Source organism: Grammomys surdaster, unplaced genomic scaffold (genome assembly GCF_004785775.1).
Source record: "Grammomys surdaster isolate TR1022 unplaced genomic scaffold, NIH_TR_1.0 126091, whole genome shotgun sequence".
NCBI classification, from domain to species: domain Eukaryota; kingdom Metazoa; phylum Chordata; class Mammalia; order Rodentia; family Muridae; genus Grammomys; species Grammomys surdaster.
Window position 1 is genome coordinate 850767 of NW_021620899.1, and position 22272 is coordinate 873038.

General features: G+C 40.2%; 2 protein-coding genes across 3 annotated transcripts in view; one reads left to right on the forward strand and one right to left on the reverse strand.

Annotated features, from left to right (window-relative positions):
* The window catches only part of Umad1 (UBAP1-MVB12-associated (UMA) domain containing 1), a 531474-nt gene that overhangs the window by 358711 nt on the left and 150491 nt on the right, over window positions 1-22272 (forward strand). Inside the window, exon 1 of one of the 2 annotated variants that reach the window (XM_028755972.1) lies at window positions 7695-7804. The exons of the other annotated variant lie outside the window; for it this stretch is intronic. The gene's annotated coding sequence lies outside the window, so the exon portion shown is untranslated. Of the gene's footprint in view, window positions 1-7694; window positions 7805-22272 lie in introns of those variants that run through there. 2 annotated transcript variants of the gene reach the window in all.
* On the reverse strand, window positions 4424-7494 carry Rpa3 (replication protein A3). The gene is made up of 4 exons (XM_028755974.1): window positions 7306-7494; window positions 6198-6272; window positions 5196-5304; window positions 4424-4736 (listed from the first exon to the last, which is right to left on the reverse strand). The coding sequence occupies exons 1-4, from the start codon at window positions 7402-7404 to the stop codon at window positions 4654-4656; spliced, it is 366 nt and encodes a 121-aa protein (XP_028611807.1). The 5' UTR covers window positions 7405-7494; the 3' UTR covers window positions 4424-4653.

Below are 22272 nucleotides of genomic sequence, written 5' to 3' on the forward strand. Positions count from 1 at the left end.
AGCATATACCCAGAAGATGCTCCAACATGTAATAAGGATACATGCTCCACTATGTTCATAGCAGCCATATTTATAATAGTCATAAGCTGGAAAGAACCCAGATGTCCTTCAATGGGAATGGATACAGAAAATGTGGTACATTTACATGATGGAGTACTACTCAGGTTATTAAAAACAATGACTTCATGAAATTTGCAGGCAAATGGATGGAACTTGAAAATATCCTGATTGAGGTAACCCAATCACAAAAGAACACACGGTATGTACTCACTGATAAGTGGATATTAGTCCCAAAGTTTGGAATACCCAAGATACAATTCACAGGTCTTATGAAGTTCAAGAAGAAGGAAGACCAAAGTGTGGGTGGTTCAGTGCTTCTTAGAAGGGGGAAACAAAATACTCACAGGAGGAAATATGGAGGCAAAGTGTAGAGCAGAGACTGAAGGAAGGGGCATCCAGACACTGCCCCACCTAGAGATCCATCCCACATATAGTCACCAAACCAAGATGCTATTGCAGATGCTGGGAAGTACTTGATGTTGGGAGCCTGATATGGGTGTCTCCTGAGAGGCTCTGCTAGAGTCTGACAAATACAGAGGATGCTTGAAGCCAACCATTGGACTGAGCGCAGGGTCCCTGATGGAGGAGTTGGAGAAGGGACTGAAGGAGCCGAGGGGGTTTACAGCCCCATGGGGGGAGCAACAGTGTCAACTGGCCAGACCCCTTGGAGCTCCTGGGAATTGGACCACCAACCAAATAGTATACACGGAGGGACCCATGGCTCTGGCTGCATATGTGGCAGAGGATGGCCTTGTTGGACATCAGTGAGAGGAGTGGCCCTTGGGCCTGAGGGGGTTTGATGCCCCAGTGTAGGGGAATGCTGGAAGGTGGGAGGGCGTGGGTGGATAGGTTAGGGAGCACCCTCACTGAAGCAAGGGGAGAGGGGATGGGATAGGAGGGTTTCCAAAGGGGAGACCTGGAAAGGCGATAACATTTGAAATGTAAATAATGAAGATAATCCAATAAAAGGAAAACAAAAGATCAACAAAATAGGTAACATATATTGCTGATCCTCTACATGGGGACAGCTCAAGACTGGCTGAGACATGAAAATGTCTCTAACCTTACCTAAGCCTAGCCAATAAATGTTAGTCACAAAATCCTCAGGACTTACCATACCATCCTTTCAGATGGCATGAGTGAAAATTTATATTACAGTTTGTTTATACAATCCAAACTAACTTATAAAGACAGATGCTTTACCTGCTCAAAGAGCAGAGAATCATCTTAACTGCATTGTGTACACTGCACATTCCATGTGTTAATGCAGAAGTGTATATTACCTTTGAAGGCTTATATGTTCACAGAGAAAAACAACCAGACACCAACCAGTTAATTTAAAGTAGCTCTGACAAGATTCTCCCTTGAGGATGCTGAGAAAGATGCTGAGACATATTAATTCCAGCATCTTGCTAGATTCACCTTCACTGACTACTTCAATAGCTGCTTCCTTGGGGATCTGCATCCAGAACAACTGTGTATTCAGATGCTGATTTCTATGCCTAGATATCTGGTCTGGATGTTGGCATAGTCAAGATTCTCTGGTCTCATGTAAAAATTGTTTCCCATCACCTCTGATTGGTTAATAAACAGCTGGTTCAGCCAATAACTGGGGAGAGGAGAGAAGGAAGGCTGGACTTCTAACCCTAGATAGGAGGAGGTCCTAAAGAGACCAGAAAAGGTTATTTGGGAGCAAATAGGGGAAAACCCCCCAAATTACTTTTACAGTTGGCGCACCTAATGTGGGGTGGTTCTGCGCCAGCTCTAGCCCATTTTAGCACCTGAATAAATGACATGGAGACCTAATTAAGTTATTAAAATGCTTCAAGCCCCATAACTGGGTAGATACTTATCTATTCTAACCTTACTATGCTAGCTTGTCTGTTTCCCAGCCATGGCATCTCTTACCTGTAATCTGAGTCTTGCTCAGGCTTGCTCTGCTCTATGTGTATCCTCATGGCCATTCCTCCTAGTCCTTCCTGAGGGTCCTTCCACACCTCTTCCTTGCCTCTCTCTGGTCTTTGGAAACCCCCTTACTGGGATGGGAAGTCCTGCCTGCTCATGGATTTTGGCTCATGGTCTTAGAAAGTTCAGCTCATGGTCACGTGACTCCATGTCTTTGGACCTATGGTGAGGCATAACATTACAGTAGCAGGAACTTGAGAAGACTGTTAACATCATGGCAGATAAGAAGCAGAGAGAAGCCAGGTTATTCCCTTCAAAGCTGTGCCCCTATGAATCTACTTTGTCTAGAACTTTCCAAAATAAAGCCCTAAGTTGGGATCAAATGCTTACATGAACCTGTAGGGCAATTTCATATTCAAATGATACCTTACACATGCGGGCATCAAAGAGTCATGGGCATGTCGAAGTGCATATATGCCACCTCCTCTGGGCCACCAGTATTGAAAATTATAAATTCAAATTTCTACAGAAATTTAAACTCTTAGTAGTGGGCCCCTATCAAATGAAAAACAGGTTACATATTTCCAATACACAATAACACAAAGTTCAGAAGAGCCAGGAAGAATGGGATCAAAGACTAAAATCCATCATGGCAACAGTTCAATTCCTGTAGTTCTAGGTACATCATTTGTGGCATGTGGTTTATCATGTGAGTGCTACCAAGTCTGGGGAATCCTGCTTTGAACACCTTGCCCACTGTGGTCCATGTGACCTCTCTTAGGTTAGCTCTATTTGTAACCTGTAGTTTTCCTTTGCAGACACTTTGCTTGTTTCTGGCATCTCTAACACCCTCGAGTTTGCACAACAGCTTGAGTTTCAAAGCTCTCAGTTCACACATCACACTGATGCTATCTGTAGGGGCTCTAACTCTCAAACACCATCTAAACTTCCAGGTGGAAGCCTTCATAGCCCTGCGGCTCTTGCGTTTTACATGCCCGAAAAAACAATCACTGTACAGATGATGCCAAGATCTGCTTTCAGCCTGGGCAGGAGCCAGGCCCAGTCAGGCCACTTCTGCATTGACTAAAGAGTCCCTGAGTAGCTGAACTCACAAACACACACAGACACAAGACATACACACACACATACACACCCCTTAAAGCTGTCCCTGCAACATTCCTTGGAGCTCTATTCTTAATGTAAAATCTTCCCAACAAGTCAACATGTCAGAAACTTATTCTGTGATGCCCTAATATCTCTCCCAATATGCCAATGAACAGCATTTGCTTTCTTTTTCCTGGTACTAAGCTCAGAACAACTACAAAACTCTCTTTCTGCCTACTTGAAACAGTCCCTTCTAGACAAACTTCAGTTTCAATATTGCTTTTTACTCTAGTTCTTACTCTAAACCCAGGCAGAAGATGTACAATGAACTTGTCATAGTCTGAATCTTAATCTGTCTAGAAATTTTCTCCTCCAAATTAATGTCTTCATTTTGAATTTAACCTCACTTAGTCTCAGGACATAGACAAAAAACTAGACAAATCCTTTCTCAGAATGTTGCTCCAGTTTAATTCCCAACAGTCTCAATCTACCTGAAATCTTATGATTTCAGTCTTTATTTCTATCAGCATTTTGGTCTTTCAAGTTCCAGCCATTATGCATTGTATCATTAAACTTTGCTCACAATGTTCTAGGACTTCTTTAATCACTTCTCCAAATCCTTGCAAATTCTTCCCCTATCCATTCTTAAGATTTAAGAACCACACAGATTTATCACAGTAATTGCTCTACTTCCCTGGTACCATTTGTGTGTATGTGTATATGACTTAGTCTTATCATTGTGACAAAACACCTGATATTCACAATTTAAAAGGATGGCTTATTCATGCTTTCAGAGGGTTTAGTACCTTATAGATGTCAGGGATTGGGAGAAAAGAGAAATTCATAACATGGTGGCCAAGACACAGTAGAATGAGGAAGGAATCAGAGACCCCCTAGAACCTTGAAAAGCAACCCTAGTATGTCAGTGACATACTTCCTTTAACTAGGCCAAATCTAAAGTCTCCAGAATTTCTCAAAATAGTTTGATCTGTGAGAGACATTCCAATATTTAGGACCTAAAAATGGTAGATGAGAATTCCATAGGAAGAATAATAGCAAGATTAAAGGCATGAAGAAAAAGTCAAAGATTCTGCCAACCCAATGAACACCTGTTTGTCATTGGTATATACACATTTTAAAATTCAAAATGAAGAAACTTGACAAATTAGATTTATGCCTGTTCTTTTCATTCACCAAAAGCCCTTTCTAAATAACCTATTAAGAAATAATCAGTACAGCAGATGGTAAGAAAATCTGTAGCACAGCTGGCTCAGGCTTCTATTTGGTAGACATAAGTACAAACCTTATAGTTATAAAACTCAAGTGTGAGACTGAAAAATAAAAACAATTGACCAACAGCATCATATTTTGGTTTTATTATTCAGACCATATATTGAAGTATCAATTTTTAAAAATTTATAAAAAGACTTAGTTGTAAACTATCATATTAGATTTACAAAAAAAATACATAAAAAAGAGCAAATTAAATATTAGAAGTGATAGGTATTTCCCCCTTAAGCTGAAGGAGTCTTCTTTAATAGCCTTCAATGTAGCTCAAGGGCAATCTTAGGAAACTCAAGAAGCTCATTCATGTTGTGTAAGCCCTAAAGGAAAAAACTGAGGAAACTCATTGATAATTTTCACAGCTTCATTGTAAAGTTCAAGATCTGAAAGAAACATTTAAGGAAACACTTAATCTACAGTGGAATCCGCAGTGTCAACTGTTACCTGAAGTATTTCTATGTATTTCTCTCCTTTTCAGAAGTCGACTTATTTTCACAATCCATGTTTATTTAACTGTGGTACTACCAAAGAATGGAGAGATGATAAACCATTATATAGTCATTTTCTGCTGGGATCATAATTTCAGTGTTACTATACTGTCTAGCTTCAAATTCGTATATTAAAATATTAAATTTTTCATATTTTAAGCCCTTTTTTATTCTATAACTAGTGGTATTTACTGTTTTCTTTACATGCAAGAAATGACTAATTTACAAGATCTCTTCTAATTTTACAGAAATTGAAAATATACCAGGACTGAGATATAAGACCAATAAACATTAAATAATAAAAGTTTTCTCCTAGTTATATGAGACTGCTAGATAGTATGATGCTTTACTTACCAAAACGATTGCAATCTTCCTTAAACTGAATATAAGATGCACATAGTATGGTTGCCTTGGCTGTGACTTTTCCAACTACTTCTATGATTCCAGAGATTTCTTCGTCAAGCTAAACATTGAACAAAATATCACTTAGGAATATTTACCTTTTTAGCTGATAATTAGTTGATAATGAGCTTGGAAGGTGTTTTACGGTTTCCTTGTTTTTTAGATTCATTCACAGTTTACTAATTTTTCGTTGGAAAAAGAAACTTTACATTTAACCAACATAACTGGAAATATAGCTTGTCAAAAATGTTGGCATATGTAACAGACAAGGATGATATGAGTCTTGTTTTCTTTAGTAGTGGTTTAAGTTCTTAAGATACAGTTGAAGGCAAAGTTTTTAAAGACACTGAGGATGTTCAGATTTCCTATAAACACGTAGTTGTTTAAAAAGTTACTGGGAAGAACTGTGTATAAATCTTACAACACACGTTGTATATAGAGTAACCAAACAGTATAGTGTTTTATCTTCATAAGAGATTACAAAGATGTTTTAAGCACGTTAAACATAAAATTTTTTAAATTTCAAAAATATAAAAATATGCATAAAGTAATAGGTTTTTCAAATATATACATATATAAATATATGAAAATTTAAAATAGAAAATAAAACTGACCAGCAATGCCACTTAGCATGAATCAGGAGGAACTGGGGCCAGCTCTTGAAGGCCAGGCTTGTGATTATAGAAGAAACAGTTTGAAAAAAAAAAAGATTTTCATATGTATTTTTTGGATTTTTTTAAGGAAGAAAAATTGTTATCCAATCAATGTTTAAGGGACACTTTCAGAAAAGTTGGAGCCCTAAGAATCACTAAAGGTTAGAAATAGAAATTAAGACAGAATATGCGAGCACGAATTTGATTTTTAAAGTTATACAAGTGCAATCTTCACATTTCCATCGCCCAAATCAGAAATAATAAGAAACCCAAAAATTAAATATGAGAGCGTATCACATACTGGCTCCATCAATTCAATGGTTCCATTTTTTCCTTCTCCATCTGAAAGGATAAACATTTTTCCAGTAGGATGAATCTAAAAAAGAAAACCAATACAAAAAGCCATAGATTTAGAAAACAGAATCTACAGAAATGAAATATTTAAAAGATTCATTGACGTTTTATTTGGTTGAACATAAAGTAATAGGTTTTTGGACAGTTTATTTGGTTCAAGTTATAATCTTGTTACTAGAGCCGATGAGTTTGAATTTCTAGTAAACAATGAATAAGTGTTTTGTGTGGCTTCTTTTATTTGCAAAATTTGGCAGCTGTACACTAAAACTAAAGGAAGCTTTCACTACCTAATGGAATTCTGCCACCATTCATGATTTAGTACATGTCACAGAATACCTTCTTTTAAAATTAAGAACGATGATCTAAAAGAATTGGTTGCCAGATCTGAGGACGACTTTCCTTGATGTGACTCTTGAGCATTTCAGTTAGCTCTGTCAGTCTACCTGTGAAGTTAGAAATTCCTTTCACTTAGGAAACGTGTGACTGAAATGATCTGGCAAAGAAATCCTTACAAATGATTCTCTTTCCCTCGGCATTCTCAATTTCCGGGACTTTGAGCTTATTATTTCTTACCTATTGGAAGGACCAGGCTGCGGTCCAAGACTGGGCTAGATACAAGGTATCTATGGAATATGGGAGGGGCTACCAAGAAATGTTTCATAGACAAATGACTGCAAAGTGGTAAAACAGGGCCCATAAATAGAGACGGTAACAAAAGACAGGGAAACAAGATTCATCAGCTAAGTCTCGCTAAACCAAAAACCAGGGCAACAGACAGAGGAACCAGGTTTGTAAATACCTTTCTGGTAAATACAGAAAGGGGGCGCAGAGCGCTTGGAACTAAAAGATCATTCGAAACAGCTTTTGCGACATAAAAGAAGCGGCACCAAAATGGAGCTGCAATGACTTAGCAGTGGAAAAGCTCTTCTTGTGAAAACTAAAGCAAGCTGGAGGGCAATGCTGCTTAAAGGTTACCTGCTCCCAACCTCCGCTCCCTACTCCGCAGCCATTCCCGAGTGGCCCCGTCCCGTCCTCTCGCCCGAACTCACACGCACCTTTTCTAGCTTCCCCACGAAGCACACGGGCCGGTCAATATACTGTGTTAACATGCTGGCGTTGACGCGCGCTTTCGGAAGTTCCATTATGTCCACCATGATTCTGCCGCCAACACTCACAACTCGCAGGAAAGCGGAATATGATTGACACCCTGCGAGCGGCCGCGCCAACCCGAACACCAATCAGATTTCCCGAACACCAATCAGAGGCGACATGCGCTCCGGGTCCACCAATCAAATCCACAGGAGCATCCAGTTCTCTCGCACGGGGCTAGCGGAGGAGCTCAATGCTTCCGGAAGTACTGGTCTACTGCCTAGTGACGCGCGGCGTTCCGGAAGTTGCTGGGGCTAAAACAGTGGTCAGTGGAGGCGGGACTTAGAGGGGCGGGGGCTGAGGCCTGGGACCGGGGATCTGGAGCGGCCGAACGTAGACTTGACCCCGGAAGTAAGCTGAAGGACCGTGGCGGCTGGCAAGCTGCGGGCTGCGGCGGAGTCTCAGGTAGCTTTCTTGCGGGAGGTGTCTGGATCTTCATGCCTCTCTCCTCCGGAGAGCTGAACCGTCAGGGTAGGGGGCGGAGTCGAGCGCCTGGTCCGGGAATGCTACAGTGCCGGTGATGACAGTTACCAGCTTTTGCGTGGGTGGCGCGGGTGCGTGTCTAACCTGGGGTTTGGGTTTTTTATTTTTGAGCGAGTTCTACCTGAAGGAAATCATCAGCAGTCTTTATCTCCTCCTCAGGAGGTTGTTGCTAGGAGACCCAGGTCCATTTTCTGTAGCACTATGTGTAACGTGTGCCTTCTTTACCCACTGGCAGCAAGAGGTGCTGCCCCTTTCTTTACCTTGCACCTTTGCTAGCCTGGGCGATATGGACGTGTCCAATCCTCACCTACTGGGTGCGAGCGTGCCTTGGGGCTCCGGTAGAGGAGGACCACTGGGCAGGACTAGAGGATACAGGCTTCACCAGCTGTCGGACCCAAGCTATTGCTCCTCCACAGGCGTCACATTTTCTCTTTCAGCAAATGAGGGGTTGACTGCTTTGCAAGGCCCTGGCTAACTCTAATTTTGGATTGTAATAATATATCTAGTTCCCCGAAGTACTTTGAGCCGGCTGTCTGAAAGACAGTTTATTCCAAGACTTTAAGAAAATTGTCGGATGTGTTCCTGGTTCATAGAATGACTGGAAGCTGGGTGGCTGTTGATTTTAGTGATTTCACCAGCAAGGGATTGCGTACTGGGAAATTTCAAAATGAATGCACATAAAAATACCTTCAAAAGAGGTTGCAGAGATTAGAACATAATTTTAATTGAGTCTCAATTATGTGGAACAGTGTCTGAATTTTTCTAAAGCCATAGACTTATTAGCCTTCAAATTTAGGGTCCTAACTGGAGTTCCAATGTAGTCCTGCTGTTGCTGCCTTAAGTAATAAAATGCAAAGATCTGGTTTTGTCAATTTAAGAGTGAAATCCAATCTACCCTATTTAAATGATTGTTAGCTCTTCCTAGTATTTATGTAGCATTTAATATGTTTGTCTTAATTCTATTGTTATTAAAACAAATTGTAAGAATTTCGTTAGTTGTGGGAGTTTCCTTTGGGTACTGGCGAGTCGGTATCGAAGCATCCAGGGTGCACCAACTGCTTTTTCTACCCTGGTGCATAGCACCCTTTAGCTCAGTGAAAACTAACTAGCAAGAAGTAAGTTACTGGTTCAATTCCAGCTTGCTTTCTCTGTGTGCCGCAAGCAAATGGTACCCTGTCTTCAGCCATAAGTTCTTAGCATCTTGTTATGGTGGACAAATAGGAGCATGATAGTAAACTGTGTTGTTTGGGTGCCTCTGGGGCATCCTTCTTAATAACTTCTAGGGAGGTATATCTCATTCTTCCAGCCCTGAGATTTTTGTTTAGTAGCTCGTGCCTTTAGGGAAAGCATTCTTCACTCATGCAGGGTACCTGGATTTAAACTCCTTTTAAAACCAGCTACACTTTTCAATTAGCTTACAAAGTAGTAGGTTTTCCTGAGACCTCTTCATACATCCTTAGTCTTGGTTAGTCCACCTGCTTTACCCCAACCTCCTGTTCCCATCTCCACTTAAGCCTTTCACCCCCAGAGTTCTCCTCCAACAAACTACGTTTATAGGACACAGGTTCTACTCTCCCTTCCGCTCCTTAAAATATCTCTATATCCATCTTTGGCCTTTTGTAGCTTCCTGACCTCTAAAGACACCACAAATTAAGCACACAAATCTAAAATCTTAAAGCTAGGATCCATATGTGAGAGAGAACACATGGTGTTTGTCTGTCTTGGCCTGGGTTACCACATTCAGTATAATAATGTTTTCCAGTTTCTTTAATTTTGTTGTAAATTTTATAATTCCATTTTTTTTCTGTACAGATGAATAAAACTCCGTTGTGTATATGTATAGGTCTTCATTATTTGTTGATCAGTTGCTGGGCATTCCGGATGATTCCATTTCCTAGCCGTTGTCAATAGCGCAGCCGTGAACATGGATGTCAGAGTATCTCTGGAATAGGTTATTGAATATTTTTAAGCCCGGGAGTGGTGTAGCTAAATCACATGGTAGTTTTCTTTTCAGCTTTCTCATAGACCTATACAGTGACTTCCTGCCTTATTTACTTTTCTGCTGCTAGAATGAAATATCCTGACCAAAACCAACGTGTACTGAAAAGGTTTGTTTGGCGTATATATCCATTGAGGGAAGCCAAGGCAGAAACTCAAATCATGCTTCTGGAAGCAGGAGCTGATGCAGAAGCCATGGAGGAGTCTTACTGGCTTGCTCCTCGTGGCTTGCTCTGCCTGCTTCCTTATAGAACCCAGAACCACCAGCCCAGGGGTGCCTTGTACACAATGGGCTGGGCCCTCCCATGTCAAGTATTTATTGAGAAAGTGCTCTGTGGGCTTGTTTATAGTCCAATCTTATGAAGGCATTTTTTTTTTCAATTAAGATCCTGTCCTCCTAGATGACTCTAGCTTTGTGTCAAGTTGACATACAGGTATCAAAGATACTAAATAGCGACTTCAGTAATTTACATTCCTACCATCAATAGATATGTGTTTACCGTTCCTGGCATCATTGCCCGAGTTTTCTTGATGGCAGCTGTTTTGACTGGAGTGAGATGGTATCTCAAGATAGTTTTAATTTCCATTTTCTCTAGTAATGTTGAATACCTTTAAAAATATGTATTAGCCATTTGTATTTATTCTTTTGGTAATGCTATGTTCAGTTCTATAGCGCCCTCTCCCCACACCCTTGATTTGGGTTGTTTTCTAGAATTGTTTGTATATTCTAAATACTAATTCTATGTTGGATATATAACTAGCAAAGATTTTTCTCCCCCTTTGTAGCTGTCACTTCATTCACTTGACAGTTTACTATACAAAACACTTTTTTCCTCAAGAGTTCCATTTGTTGTTTATTGGTTTTATCTCCTTAGTGATAGAAATTCTTTTCTGAAAGTCTCTACAATGCTTTTATCTTGAAATGAACTCCCTCCTTTTTTCTTTAGTGGTTTTACAGTATGAGGTCTTAGGTTGAGGCCCTTGATCTGGTTGGCATTTACTTTTTGTGCCATGTTGGATTTAAGGTTCACATTTCATTCTTCTACATGCAGATACCCAGACTCCCTGCCACCATTTGGTGAAGATGCCAGCTTTTCTCCAGTGTGTGTTTTTGACATATTTGCTAGAACTCAGATGTCCATAGTTGCATTGATCTGCTATTTTGAAGGTGTGTCTGTCTGTGTAAAGACCATGCCTTTTTCATTACCGTGGATCTGTGATGTAACTTGAACTCTGTTGCAGAGCAGTATTCTTTTTGTTCATATGGCTTTGGCCATATAGGGCCATTTGGGCTTATGTGTGGATTTTAAGGTTGTTTTTCCATTTCTGGGAAGAATGTTGCTGGAATTTTCCCACATATTATATAGACTGTGTAGATTGCTTTTAGGGTGGATAACCGTTTTCACAGTATTAATTCCTCTAGTTCATGAACCTGGGAAGTTTACTTGTGGACCTAAAAAACACAGTTCTCATCTTAAAGAGAATAAGACATAGTTTATTCTAGAGTCAATAAGGGTGATCATGGTCCAGGAACACATATGGAGGCCACCCCTGATTACAGGTTCCACCATAGAAGCAGTTAAATGGAGTTTTTGTAGTTTTACAGACTAATGAAAGATATAAATCAACTTTAAAGGCGACTTTAGAATACATTGGTGACTACAAAAAGATTGATAAGCCTAAGATGTTGTCTGGTGACATTCTTAGCTCTTGGATTGATCGAAGTTAGTGTTCTGCTAAGTTAATAGATTCTACGAGGTTTTTATTACCATGAGGTGTTAGTTCAGATGCAGATGGGACAAGGCATGGCTCTTCCAGAAGGCTAAAATTCGTCCAAGATAAGTAATTAGTCTCTAAACCTACAAAAATTCTAATCTTTCATAGTTCTTAAGTCCCAGTAAGTCCATCAGTCTCTGCACACATAGAATCCTTCCAGGAGTTTTTGTTAAAGCCAGACACAGCTTCTTTTCAGGAATTTTCACTCACACTTCTATCTTCAATTTCACTCTTTGGCGTTTTCAAGTTTTCAGTATAGAGATCCTCCACATCACCAGTGAGGCTTAGTCCAAGAGTGTGCGCTTGCTTGCTTCGGTTGGTTGGTTGCTTTGCTTTCTGGTTTTGTTCCTTGTAGGCTTGTCATTGTTATAGAGGAAGGCTATAATTCCCATATGTTGATTTTGTATCCTGACCTTTACCCAATGTGTTTATACTTCTCAGAGTTTCCCGGTTGAATCTTCAGGATCTCTTAGAGAGTCATAACAGGAACACGTATGGATGGTTTTGCTTCTTCTTTTCTTATTTGTAACTTTCTTACTTGTTTCTTTTGCCTTACTGCTCTAGCTAATCCAGTACTGTATTGAGTATACCGAGAGTCAACAAAGTAGATACCCTTGTCTTGTTCCTGAGGTTTTTGTTTGTTTGTTTGTTTGTTTTGTTTTGTTGTGGAAATTCTTTTGGGTTTTCCTCACCTAATACAATATTGGCTATAGATTTGTCATATATAACCATTATTATGAGAGATGATCATCCTATTCTGAGATTCTGATCGCCTCTCATTCTCTGGCCCTAGGTTTAACTTTTCATGCATTTCAGATTTAAGATAGATCTTTATATGCTATTTGTGATACCCACAGTCCTTCTTGGTAAACTGACAGTTTCTTGCTCTGGCACTTTTTTTCTTTTTGTTTGGTAATTTAAAATTATAGATTCATGTCTTATGGAACTTTTTGAAGTTGATTTCTGTGGTTTGGTTTCAGGATGTGTTTCTCAAGAAAAGATTTGCTTTCTTCTTTGCACAATGTTTGGCCTCAGGCTTTGTGCCTGTTCACTGTGGGACATGGTTCATTAAAACCCAGGCTTGTATCCGTCAGAAGTCAGTATTGGTCATGAGAAGGATACTAGTTGTTAGTACTTGGATATCCTCCATAGAATTTTAGCCCTTCCTTCATTCTGGCCTCAGTAGAATTTCCTTATCTCTTAATGGTTTGGCAATGCATTTTAAAAATGGTATTAACATATCCTAGTGTTTTTATATAGGTTGTACCAATATACAGTTTTTCTAGACATCTGATTTTTCATGTTACCAGAAATATATATGCACTAGTGTTATTTTTGGCTAATAGTAAGAACTGCCATGCCTGGTTTTTTCATCCCACGAATGTTACTTAAGAGAGCTTGTGGGGGAATCCTAGTTGCTGAAGACAACAAATTTAACTGTATACTAACCAAAGCTTTAATGTATAGTAGCAGTGACATGTAGTAAGGGGTGGAAGGGATTTGAAATGGTATCTAGGAATGTCTTCCTTAAATGCGATGTCAAAGAATCGGCTTAATGGTGGTGGGAGAAGGGTACAATGGTGAGTTTCGTATTTTAGGAGAAACATTGAGAGTTCACAGTGGCGAATGGGTGGGAATAGCCTAATGAATGTGCTTGGGTACAAGGAACATCACTTCTTTATTTACTAATTTTGTTATAATATATATATATAACTTAAAAGTTACTGCTTAACTCTTTTTAACCCTGCAATTAAGTGTATTCTTAAGTTCATACTGTTATGCTACCATAACGCTGTTTCCATCTTCAGAATTCATCTTCCAAAACTCAAATTCTGTGTCCATAACTCAGTCATTCCTTAGCATCTATACTTTCTACCTGTAATGACATAGCTACTCTTAGGTGTCTCATGCAAGTGCAGGAATACAATATTTTCCCTCTTGAATGGGCTTATTTTATTTAGCAATATCTTTAAGGTTTATGTTGTCGTTGTAGTATGTGCTAGAGGTACATTTCATTTTAAAGTTGAATAAAACCTCATTGTATGAATATACCATATTTTGTCTATTCATCTTTCCACTGATAAGTATTTGGACTGTATTACATTTTACAGCTTAAATATGTAAGGAAAAAATTACAGAAAAGAGCCATTCTGAGTTGACTCAGTTCTAAGTTATTAATATCACAAAGGACAGGAACCATGAACATTAAAGCTGTGAGAATCCAAATCACCTTTCGTCATTTTACAATATCACTTTTTTAGTAGCCAAACCATGTTGTGTTATTGTTCACAAAGACCTCCATCCCACCAAACTCTTGAGAAATATAATCTTCTAAAAAATTTAAGATAATTTGCCACTTATCTAATTAGTCACTTGACTATATTCTTCCAAACAGATATGGTGTAAAAGGGCCCAAAGGATTGACTACAAATATGGCTTCTGAGACTTCACTATATTAGAAAGATACCCGAGGTAATCCTTAGGATTCTGCCTCTAGAAGCTGGTTGGGCCATAATACTGTTCCTGAGATAGGGAATGGATATGCTGGGGAGTATGACTGAGGCCTGGCTATTAAAGGAGAATAAATGGCACAGAGTGAGGAACAGAGACTTTGAAGTAGACAAGTGTATGTTATGTTCTGATATGTTTTATTTAATTTGTCTTGGACAGATTACTCAACCCTTCAGATCTCGACTTTTTTGTATTAACAGAAGAGAAAACAAAGCTTTAAAGAATTCTTGTTAGAAGCATTGGTGTCATGTATGTAAAGCACTGAATCTTAGACCTTGTGAACCCTAAGAACTTTAAGTACCAAAAGTTGTTCTTGGAATGGCTAAATCGTCGTTAAGTCTCTGTGGGGCATCTTGATGGTAATGAGCACCGAGATGGTGAATGTGGAAAGAAAATATAAGCTGCTTGCTCAGAAGGAATTACCTGAGACTGCAGTACCTGAATCCATTTGGGTCGTGTTTTACCCAGCTCTCTCTAGCAGCCTAGATAGATAAGAGATCATGACCTCTTTTACTCATGTGGGTTTAATAAGATGTTTTCTACATTTTCATCTATTTCTTGTGGGAAATTATCATCAGACAGACACTCTTCCTATTAGTCTGTGGACCCACATTTCCCCTGCTTATGTAATCTTGCTTATGTAGATCTCACTCTGATGAGCTTATTGATGGAGGGACTTGGTTGGTGCTGCAGCTTTCTATTGTTGGCAGCTCCTTGTTCTGCGTCTAGTCCTGGAAGTCAGATGAATGTACATACTACTTTGATTCATTCAATTCTAGGGGTTAATAAACCTTAACCATGTGTGGCTCTTCTAGGCAGTAATTGTGTCTTCTGTGGCTTAGACTATAAAAGGAATCTAAATGAGTTGCAAAATGAGGACTGATTTGTAATTCTTTGAACTTGAAATTAGACAAGTCCTGTGCTCCGCTTACAGAGCCTTTTCTGTTTTAAGTTCTAATTGGGGCACTGGGATGCTAATTATCACAGATGACTTTATTCCTCCATTACCATACATGGTCATTTACCTGAGAGATTGGCTGTACTGGAGAGATGTTTTGTGTTCACATTGTGTGGGATCCTTTTATAATGTGTTTTTCTTTCAGAGTGGCACAATTAAATAGAGTAGACATTATTGTTCTGACTATCTGTATAGTGTTTTATGCTTAACTATCAATGGTTGCTTTTGGTATTTATGTAGAATTGTGTTTGTAATTTTTCTAAAACAGAAAAATATATTGTTGAATCATTAACTTAAAAGGATCCATATGATACAAAAGGCAGAGAATTATCTTCTTAGTGAATAACTGAGACCTAGCTGATAATTTGCAAGTGCAACTTATAATTTCTCAGAAGTCAATAACTTGATTTTTTAGGCTCTGTTTCACTTCCAGTGTTTCACAAAAGAAAGGTATGCTTTGGGGCCTTGCACGATGGCTCAGTGGTGCAGCAGACAAGTGCTTGCTGCCAAGCCTGCCGGCCTCAGCTTGATCTCCAGTACCACACAGTGGATGGAGAAACACCTCCTTCACGTTGTCATCTGAGCTCCACATCTGCACCTTGACATGTGTGCATGTGTGAACACAAACGTGGTAACAAATATTGTTTCCCACTTCAGTGAGTAAAAAGAGGGGAAGTTTGTTTTGTTTTAAATAAAGCCTCTGACTTGACGGTGTCCCCTGACTGGAAGTCATCACACAGCAGGTGCTGATGGCATACATCATCAGGACTAGTACACTGCTCGTATTATTTATGCAATGCCTGCAGTCACAGAGGAGAAAAGGACACTGTTCTTCATCCCAGGTAAAGTCTCACATTCCTGGGTCTCAGGGAATTTCTTTTATCCAGAGTGCTCTCTTTGCTCAGTGGTAAATATTGGAGGAATCCTTTTCATCAAATGCCTTGGCTTTCAGCTAAGGACAATTTTGCTATACAGGGAGCTTTTGTTAGTGTCTGAAGACAGTTTTGGTCTTCCTAACACAAGCTATAGAGGGTATTTAGTAGACAGAGACCACTGGTTCTATTTAACATACACTGTATAGGATCACTGTGAGACTGTCTTGTATCACTCCCTGGGCATTGTTAAAGCACAGTTGGGATCTGTGGAAATTGTTAGCATTAATAAAAAGTTCTTTATGTTTATACCTTTTCCTTTGATGTTCATCTTCCTGTAAATACAAAAAGATGTTGGAGATGGGGTAGTCAGACTTCTAATTAGCTGTTAACACTCTTCATTGCTTCCCTAGTTTTCTTGAGCAAAATGACTGTCAGTAAAACAGAGTCAGATTAGCCTTAGCCAGCACGAGCCATCTGGAGCGCTTCCCAATGCACTGAGACATCTCTGAAAGATTGGAGCTGATTGCCCTGACTTCTAAAGGTGCAGCCCCAGTCAGGACTGTTGAAAATAGTTGTTCCAGATACTCTGCTAATCACAGACTTGGATGGATGATGATAGGGACTCCACAGCCATTCCACCTTGGACAAATCGGGGAGCACTTCCCCTGGTTGGACAATTACAGTGCCTACACTGTGCAGGTCTCTGGAGGTTCCTTGCACTCTTTCAGAATTCCCTATAGCTTGATGCTGTATATGTAGCTTGTAATACATAATTATCCAACTGACTAATATTTTTAAGTGTTTTGAAAGGTACCAGTTTACTGAAACATTCATAAAGTCATGTTAGGAGAGTACATTTCATTTAAACGTCTTCATTTTCTGTTGACATATACAAAGTTACATGGCTTCCACGTTCAATTCAGGTTACAAGTGCAAAGGTTAGAAATGTTAAGTTGGAATATGGCATTTCTTGAAAGTGAGGCTGTGGCATGCTTGACTCTGCCTTACCGTGTGTCTTTTCACTAATGGAAACGCGAGTGATTCCTTTTTTTTTTTTTTTGAACATGAAATGCTTTTTTATAGCATGTTTTACAAGGGGAGGGGGTAAGAGGGGTCAGGTGGTGGAAAAGTACAGAATCTTCTTGGCCTGTGCCTTGAAACATGTCATGGTCTATACGGTACACTGCCTTGAATTATGATCTATCTGCTATTCTTCAGAAGATATTGTACACTGCTTGAGTTATGGTCTCCCTGCTATTCTTCAGAAGATACGGTACACTGCTTTGAGTCTATCTGCAGTTGCCAAGCAGGATCTTGCAGTTGCCAAGCTTCAGGGGGCATTGTGCAGGTGGGGAAAGGTAGGGAGTGAGGGTAAGGGCGAGGGTCCTGGCTTCTGGCATCTCCCCCTTCTCTGTTTAGTTAGAGAAGGCGTCTTATGATCAATCCCAACTATGTGAGTTTTGAATTTGGATGTCTAATTATGGGGGGTCTTAGACAAGTTCACAACCCCAAAACATTGATGTGAGACGAGTCACATCGATGGTCGAAGGTTTTAGGCTGTCGATGATGGGCAATGTCAAGGGACTCCAATGTGGGTGAAAGGAGGGTGAGAGCCCTGTCTTAGGCCATGTAGGCTGCACCCACTCCCAGCACCACGCACTCCTTTTCGGCTGCATTGGGTGGGCCCCTGGGAAGTGGACCTACAGTAATCCCGTCATTGGGCTAACTCACAGCCATCCTAGTCCCTTGTAAATGTTCAAGTTACCAACCATTTGACAGTTTGGGGTGTAATATTGTCATAAAGGAAGGCTCCCCAATGTTAGCGGCCATATCAAGGGCAGTCTTGGTTTAGGAAAAAGCCAATTTTTGTTGGGGTGACCAAGAGGCCAAGCTCTCTAGCGAGAGAAACGAGGGCAAAGCCAGGCATACCAGGAACCCTTCCGGAGGGTGTGGAAGTCTAGGGGTCGACCGTAGGGGGAGGCAGGGGAGCTGGCAGCTGTGTCAGTCTCCTGCGGAGTCACTTCTGGATCCTCTTCAATTTTCAGCTGATGGTAATGAACTTCAACAGTCTTCTTGATGGCAGAATCAACCTGGTTCCGAAGACGACAGGTTATGGGCGACGATCTCTGTCTCACTCAATCTTGATGTTGTGCTCACGTCCTCTCAATGAGGGTCCGTCCGGAGGGGTCCGTGCCTCGAGCCCAATGTCTGGGCGTCACTTGACCCGACCGGCGGGTCCTAGTTATTCGTGGGGGCGAGGAGGACTGCAACCTGCTATTCTTCAGAAGATATGGTACACTGCTTGAGTTATGGTCTCCCTGCTATTCTTCAGAAGATATGGTACACTGCTTTGAGTCTATCTGCAGTTGCCAAGCTTCAGAGCACATTGTGCAGGTGGGGAAAGGTAGGGGGTGAGGGTAAGGGCGAGGGTCCTGGCTACTGGCACATCTGGATTAGAACTTCTAACAGCAGGCATCACGGGTGTTCATTTTTACCTGGGATGTTTCGTGAGTTCAAGCTCCTGGGAGTCCCTGTTTCTCTCGGTTTTCTGGGGTTGGGTACGGAGCTGCTGCCTGTGACCTGCTCTATGCTCGGGCCCAGACCCCGGGAGTGATTCCTGATGGCAGCAGAGGCCAAATGGTCTTACAGATTCAGATGAAAACTGGTAATAAGATCCAATACAGCTCTGAGTAGGTGACAAGGGAAAAGAACTGAGCTGGGTCCGTAGTGAGTTGCATATGAGATGGCACACATCTTCATGTCGTGTCCGAGTCACAACCGTGCCATATCAAGTTGAAAATGTCTTCATTCTCTAGACAGTTGGGCATGCTTAATTGGTAATCTGATTTTTCTTTTCTGTGATATACCTTGGTTGGTTGGTTCAGTAATAAAAATATAAAGCCTTTTGAGGGATGGTGCACTCGCCACCAACAAATTGAGTCTTTCTGTGCTGTCTAACACATTCTGAGGCAATTTCCAAGCCACTCCTGGCTAGAAGAGGAAATAGAAATCAAAAAGATGGAACCATGAAAAGTTTCCCATATTCAGAAAAGCTAAAGTGTTTTTATGTATTCGTTTGCTTATTTTGAAGACAGAGGACAGTTTTTGTTAGCTTTTGAGAGAAAAACAACAGTTATCACACTTAACCTCTGCAACATTGTTTAAAAAGTTTAATCTTTGTACAAGATTCTTCTAAAGTATATGAACTTAATATTCAACAAATCTTGGTATGCTGTTCTACATATTCTAGTATTTTTTGACTTTTTAGCCTTTTAAGTAGTTTTTCTTCATTCTTCTGCAGTCTTGATTTCTGTGGCTTATCTACATATCACCTTCTCTAGTGAGGCTAGTTCCTTTGGGGTCTTGTAGACACCCTATTCCTATTGACTCTTCTTACAAAACAAAACAAAACAACCAAAAACCACCTTTCTTCACCTTCCATTTGTATTGATGCCCTACCCATGAGATGGCATAAAAAGCAGTCTGCCAGGGTTTTTAGAATTTGTAGTGATCTTTCAGAAATGATTTATGCTGATTAATGAATTCTTGTCTTAGATTAAAACTACAAAAAGCCCTACTCTATTTTGTAACTCTCAGCAGAAATTAGTAAATGTTCATCTACACTTATATTTTATTTCCATAGTTGTACATTTCATACTTATCATATAAAGAGGATAATTACATATTGTTTAGTATTTTTCAGTAGTATAAAATCCATTATTTATTGACTTTTTTGGCACAAGCTTGAAGAAAAAAATGTTTACAAATATACATATATATCTTTTATAGTAAAGTGGCTGCTATATTTCAGTGCATAAATTTCACTTTTGATATTAACTAGTGAAATTAAACAGACAATAAACTCGAGCAAAGTAATTTTTTGTCTTAATCTTTTTTGCCATGGGTGATGTTACTTAAAAGGAAATCCTCAGAATAATATGAACAAATAATTATATGATGCATGCTGTCATCCCTCAACTTCAGAGCTATGAGATCTGTGTTGTCTGGCATCTGGCACACCTGCTGGGTGTGGTCTATGTGTAGTATTAAGTAAGTACACTGTCCTTTATGCTTTGGTTGAGTTGAATGCATAAAAAAATGGTTTTACTTTTCTACACAGAGATTGTCTGTCCCAAACACAAATTGGTTTAAAACTTTGAGATTATTTTCTGAATGATTGTGAACTAAAATGTTTATTTAACACCTAAATATGCTAATAAAGCTAACTAGCTTGAGAATGTGAAGTCAGTCCCCATCTATCTCTGAGATCCTATGTCTGCCTGGTAGGAGGATATATTTCTAACTTAGCCAGGAACAATGTTGCAGATAGCAAATAATGATTTTTTAAAAATAAATTATGATTTTTCTCCTATTTGCAATGACAAAATACTGAAAGTAATGGAAAAGGGAAAGAGGCTGGAACATATCAGGGCTCGCATGGATATCATCTTCCTGTCCATCAGACGCAGCACTCGGCAGCAGTGCTGCTTACAGGCCTGGCTCACTTTGCAGCTGCTGCTCTAAGGTTAAAGTCTTGCTAATGATCATCTCAGAAGACTTGTAGGCTGAGATGACAGTTTTCCTCCCAAAATATGAGTCTAGTGCGCTGCAGCAGTGCTGGGTCTGTCTCTGTCCCAGGCACCAGTAGTGCAAATAGAAATACAGAGTACATCAAATCATGACCTTAACTGTTGGGGATTTTGTAGAAGTCTTGAAAAACAGAGGAACAAGACCTGGGAAAGTTGGGGATTCATAAAGATGGATGTGGAATTAATCAAATGTGTTTGACTAGTACTGAGGAGTTCTAGTGCTGTCAGAAGTTCTAAGACCTCCCTGTCTTCCAGGGTTTTGTTGGTGTTTTGGTTGTGTGTGTGTGTGTGTGTTCATGCTGGAGCGTTAATACGACAGTCCATGAGTGGAGGTCAGGGGACAACTTTTGGAGTCAGGTCTCACTTTACACTTTGAAGCCTCTCTCTCTCTCTCTCTCTCTCTCTCTCTCTCTCTCTCTCTCTTTTAAATAATTTATTTATTTTTATCAAATCGTAATTTTTACTCATTCACACAGGGGGTATAAACACAAAAAGGCAGGACATGGGGAAGGGGATGACACTGGAGTGTGGGTGTTCAGGGGGAATACAGATATCTTTCAGAACAGGGTATCGGCTGGTTGAAGTTTCAGGGGACAGGTCACTATGACTCTGCCTATGATTCACTTGTCCTTATCTAAGTTGGTATTATCTGCCAAGGCTACCTATTTACAAGGTCTATGACTACTCAGGCTGGTAAATTTCCACAAAAGCTGTCTGTTTACATTAGCTTATAGCCATCTGTTTCAATGTTTTTCCATAGAGACCCAAAACTTGGTGTTAGTATACATGTATGACAGGCCTATTGCTGATTTTAGGCCTATGGCTGATTTTAGGCCTTCAGTGTGTAAGTAGGGCTGCCCCTGACATCTCCTCCCTTCTCTAAGTATAGAAGGGCTGTTGCAATTCTAGTCTAGTGAAGATGGGGGTAGAGGCCTGACCTCCAGTAATTGAAGGGGACTTTGTAATGGCTGTGGTCCTCCTGTCGTTGTCCAGTGAGGCATGAGGGCCATACCCATCTCGAAGTCTTGTTCCTGGAGAGGTGGTAGGTGCCTATTGTCCCACCTATTCTAGAAGCTCAGGATGCCAGATGAGTGAGGTGAGCCTCTGTACCATACAGAGAGCTTGCCTCCATCCGCCCACCCTCCTCAGTGCCAGGATTCTAGACATGGGCCACCATTTTCATCTTTGTTTTGATTTTTCATCTTGTTTTTCTTCATTCCCACAGAGCTCATGTCTCCTGGTATTCTGTGGAGATGGGGTGGGGATGCCAGCCTGTTTCCAGGATTTTTTTTTTCTTTTTTGGCTGTATCATGGTTTACAGTTAAGCTCTATCTTTGAGAAGTTATGGTGAGTATCATCTTCCTGTATTGAAATACTATCTTTTCCTCATGGCTGATTTTTTTTGTCTTTCCCAGTTTTTAATTCTTTTAAAAAAGAAATCTGCTAGGTGTGGTGGTACATACTTTAAATCTCATCTCTGGGCTCTGGGGATTAGGGGCTAACAGTGGCAGGAAGATAGTTCTCTTGAGTTCAAAACCAGCCTGGTCTACAAAGTAGGTTCCAGTCCAGTCAGGGCTAACTAATTGTGAAACTCTGGTTTGTTTTGTTTTTAAAAGTAACAAAACCCAAACAACCATAGATGAAAGGGAAGGAAGAGAAGGGAGGGAGGGAGGGATGGAGGGA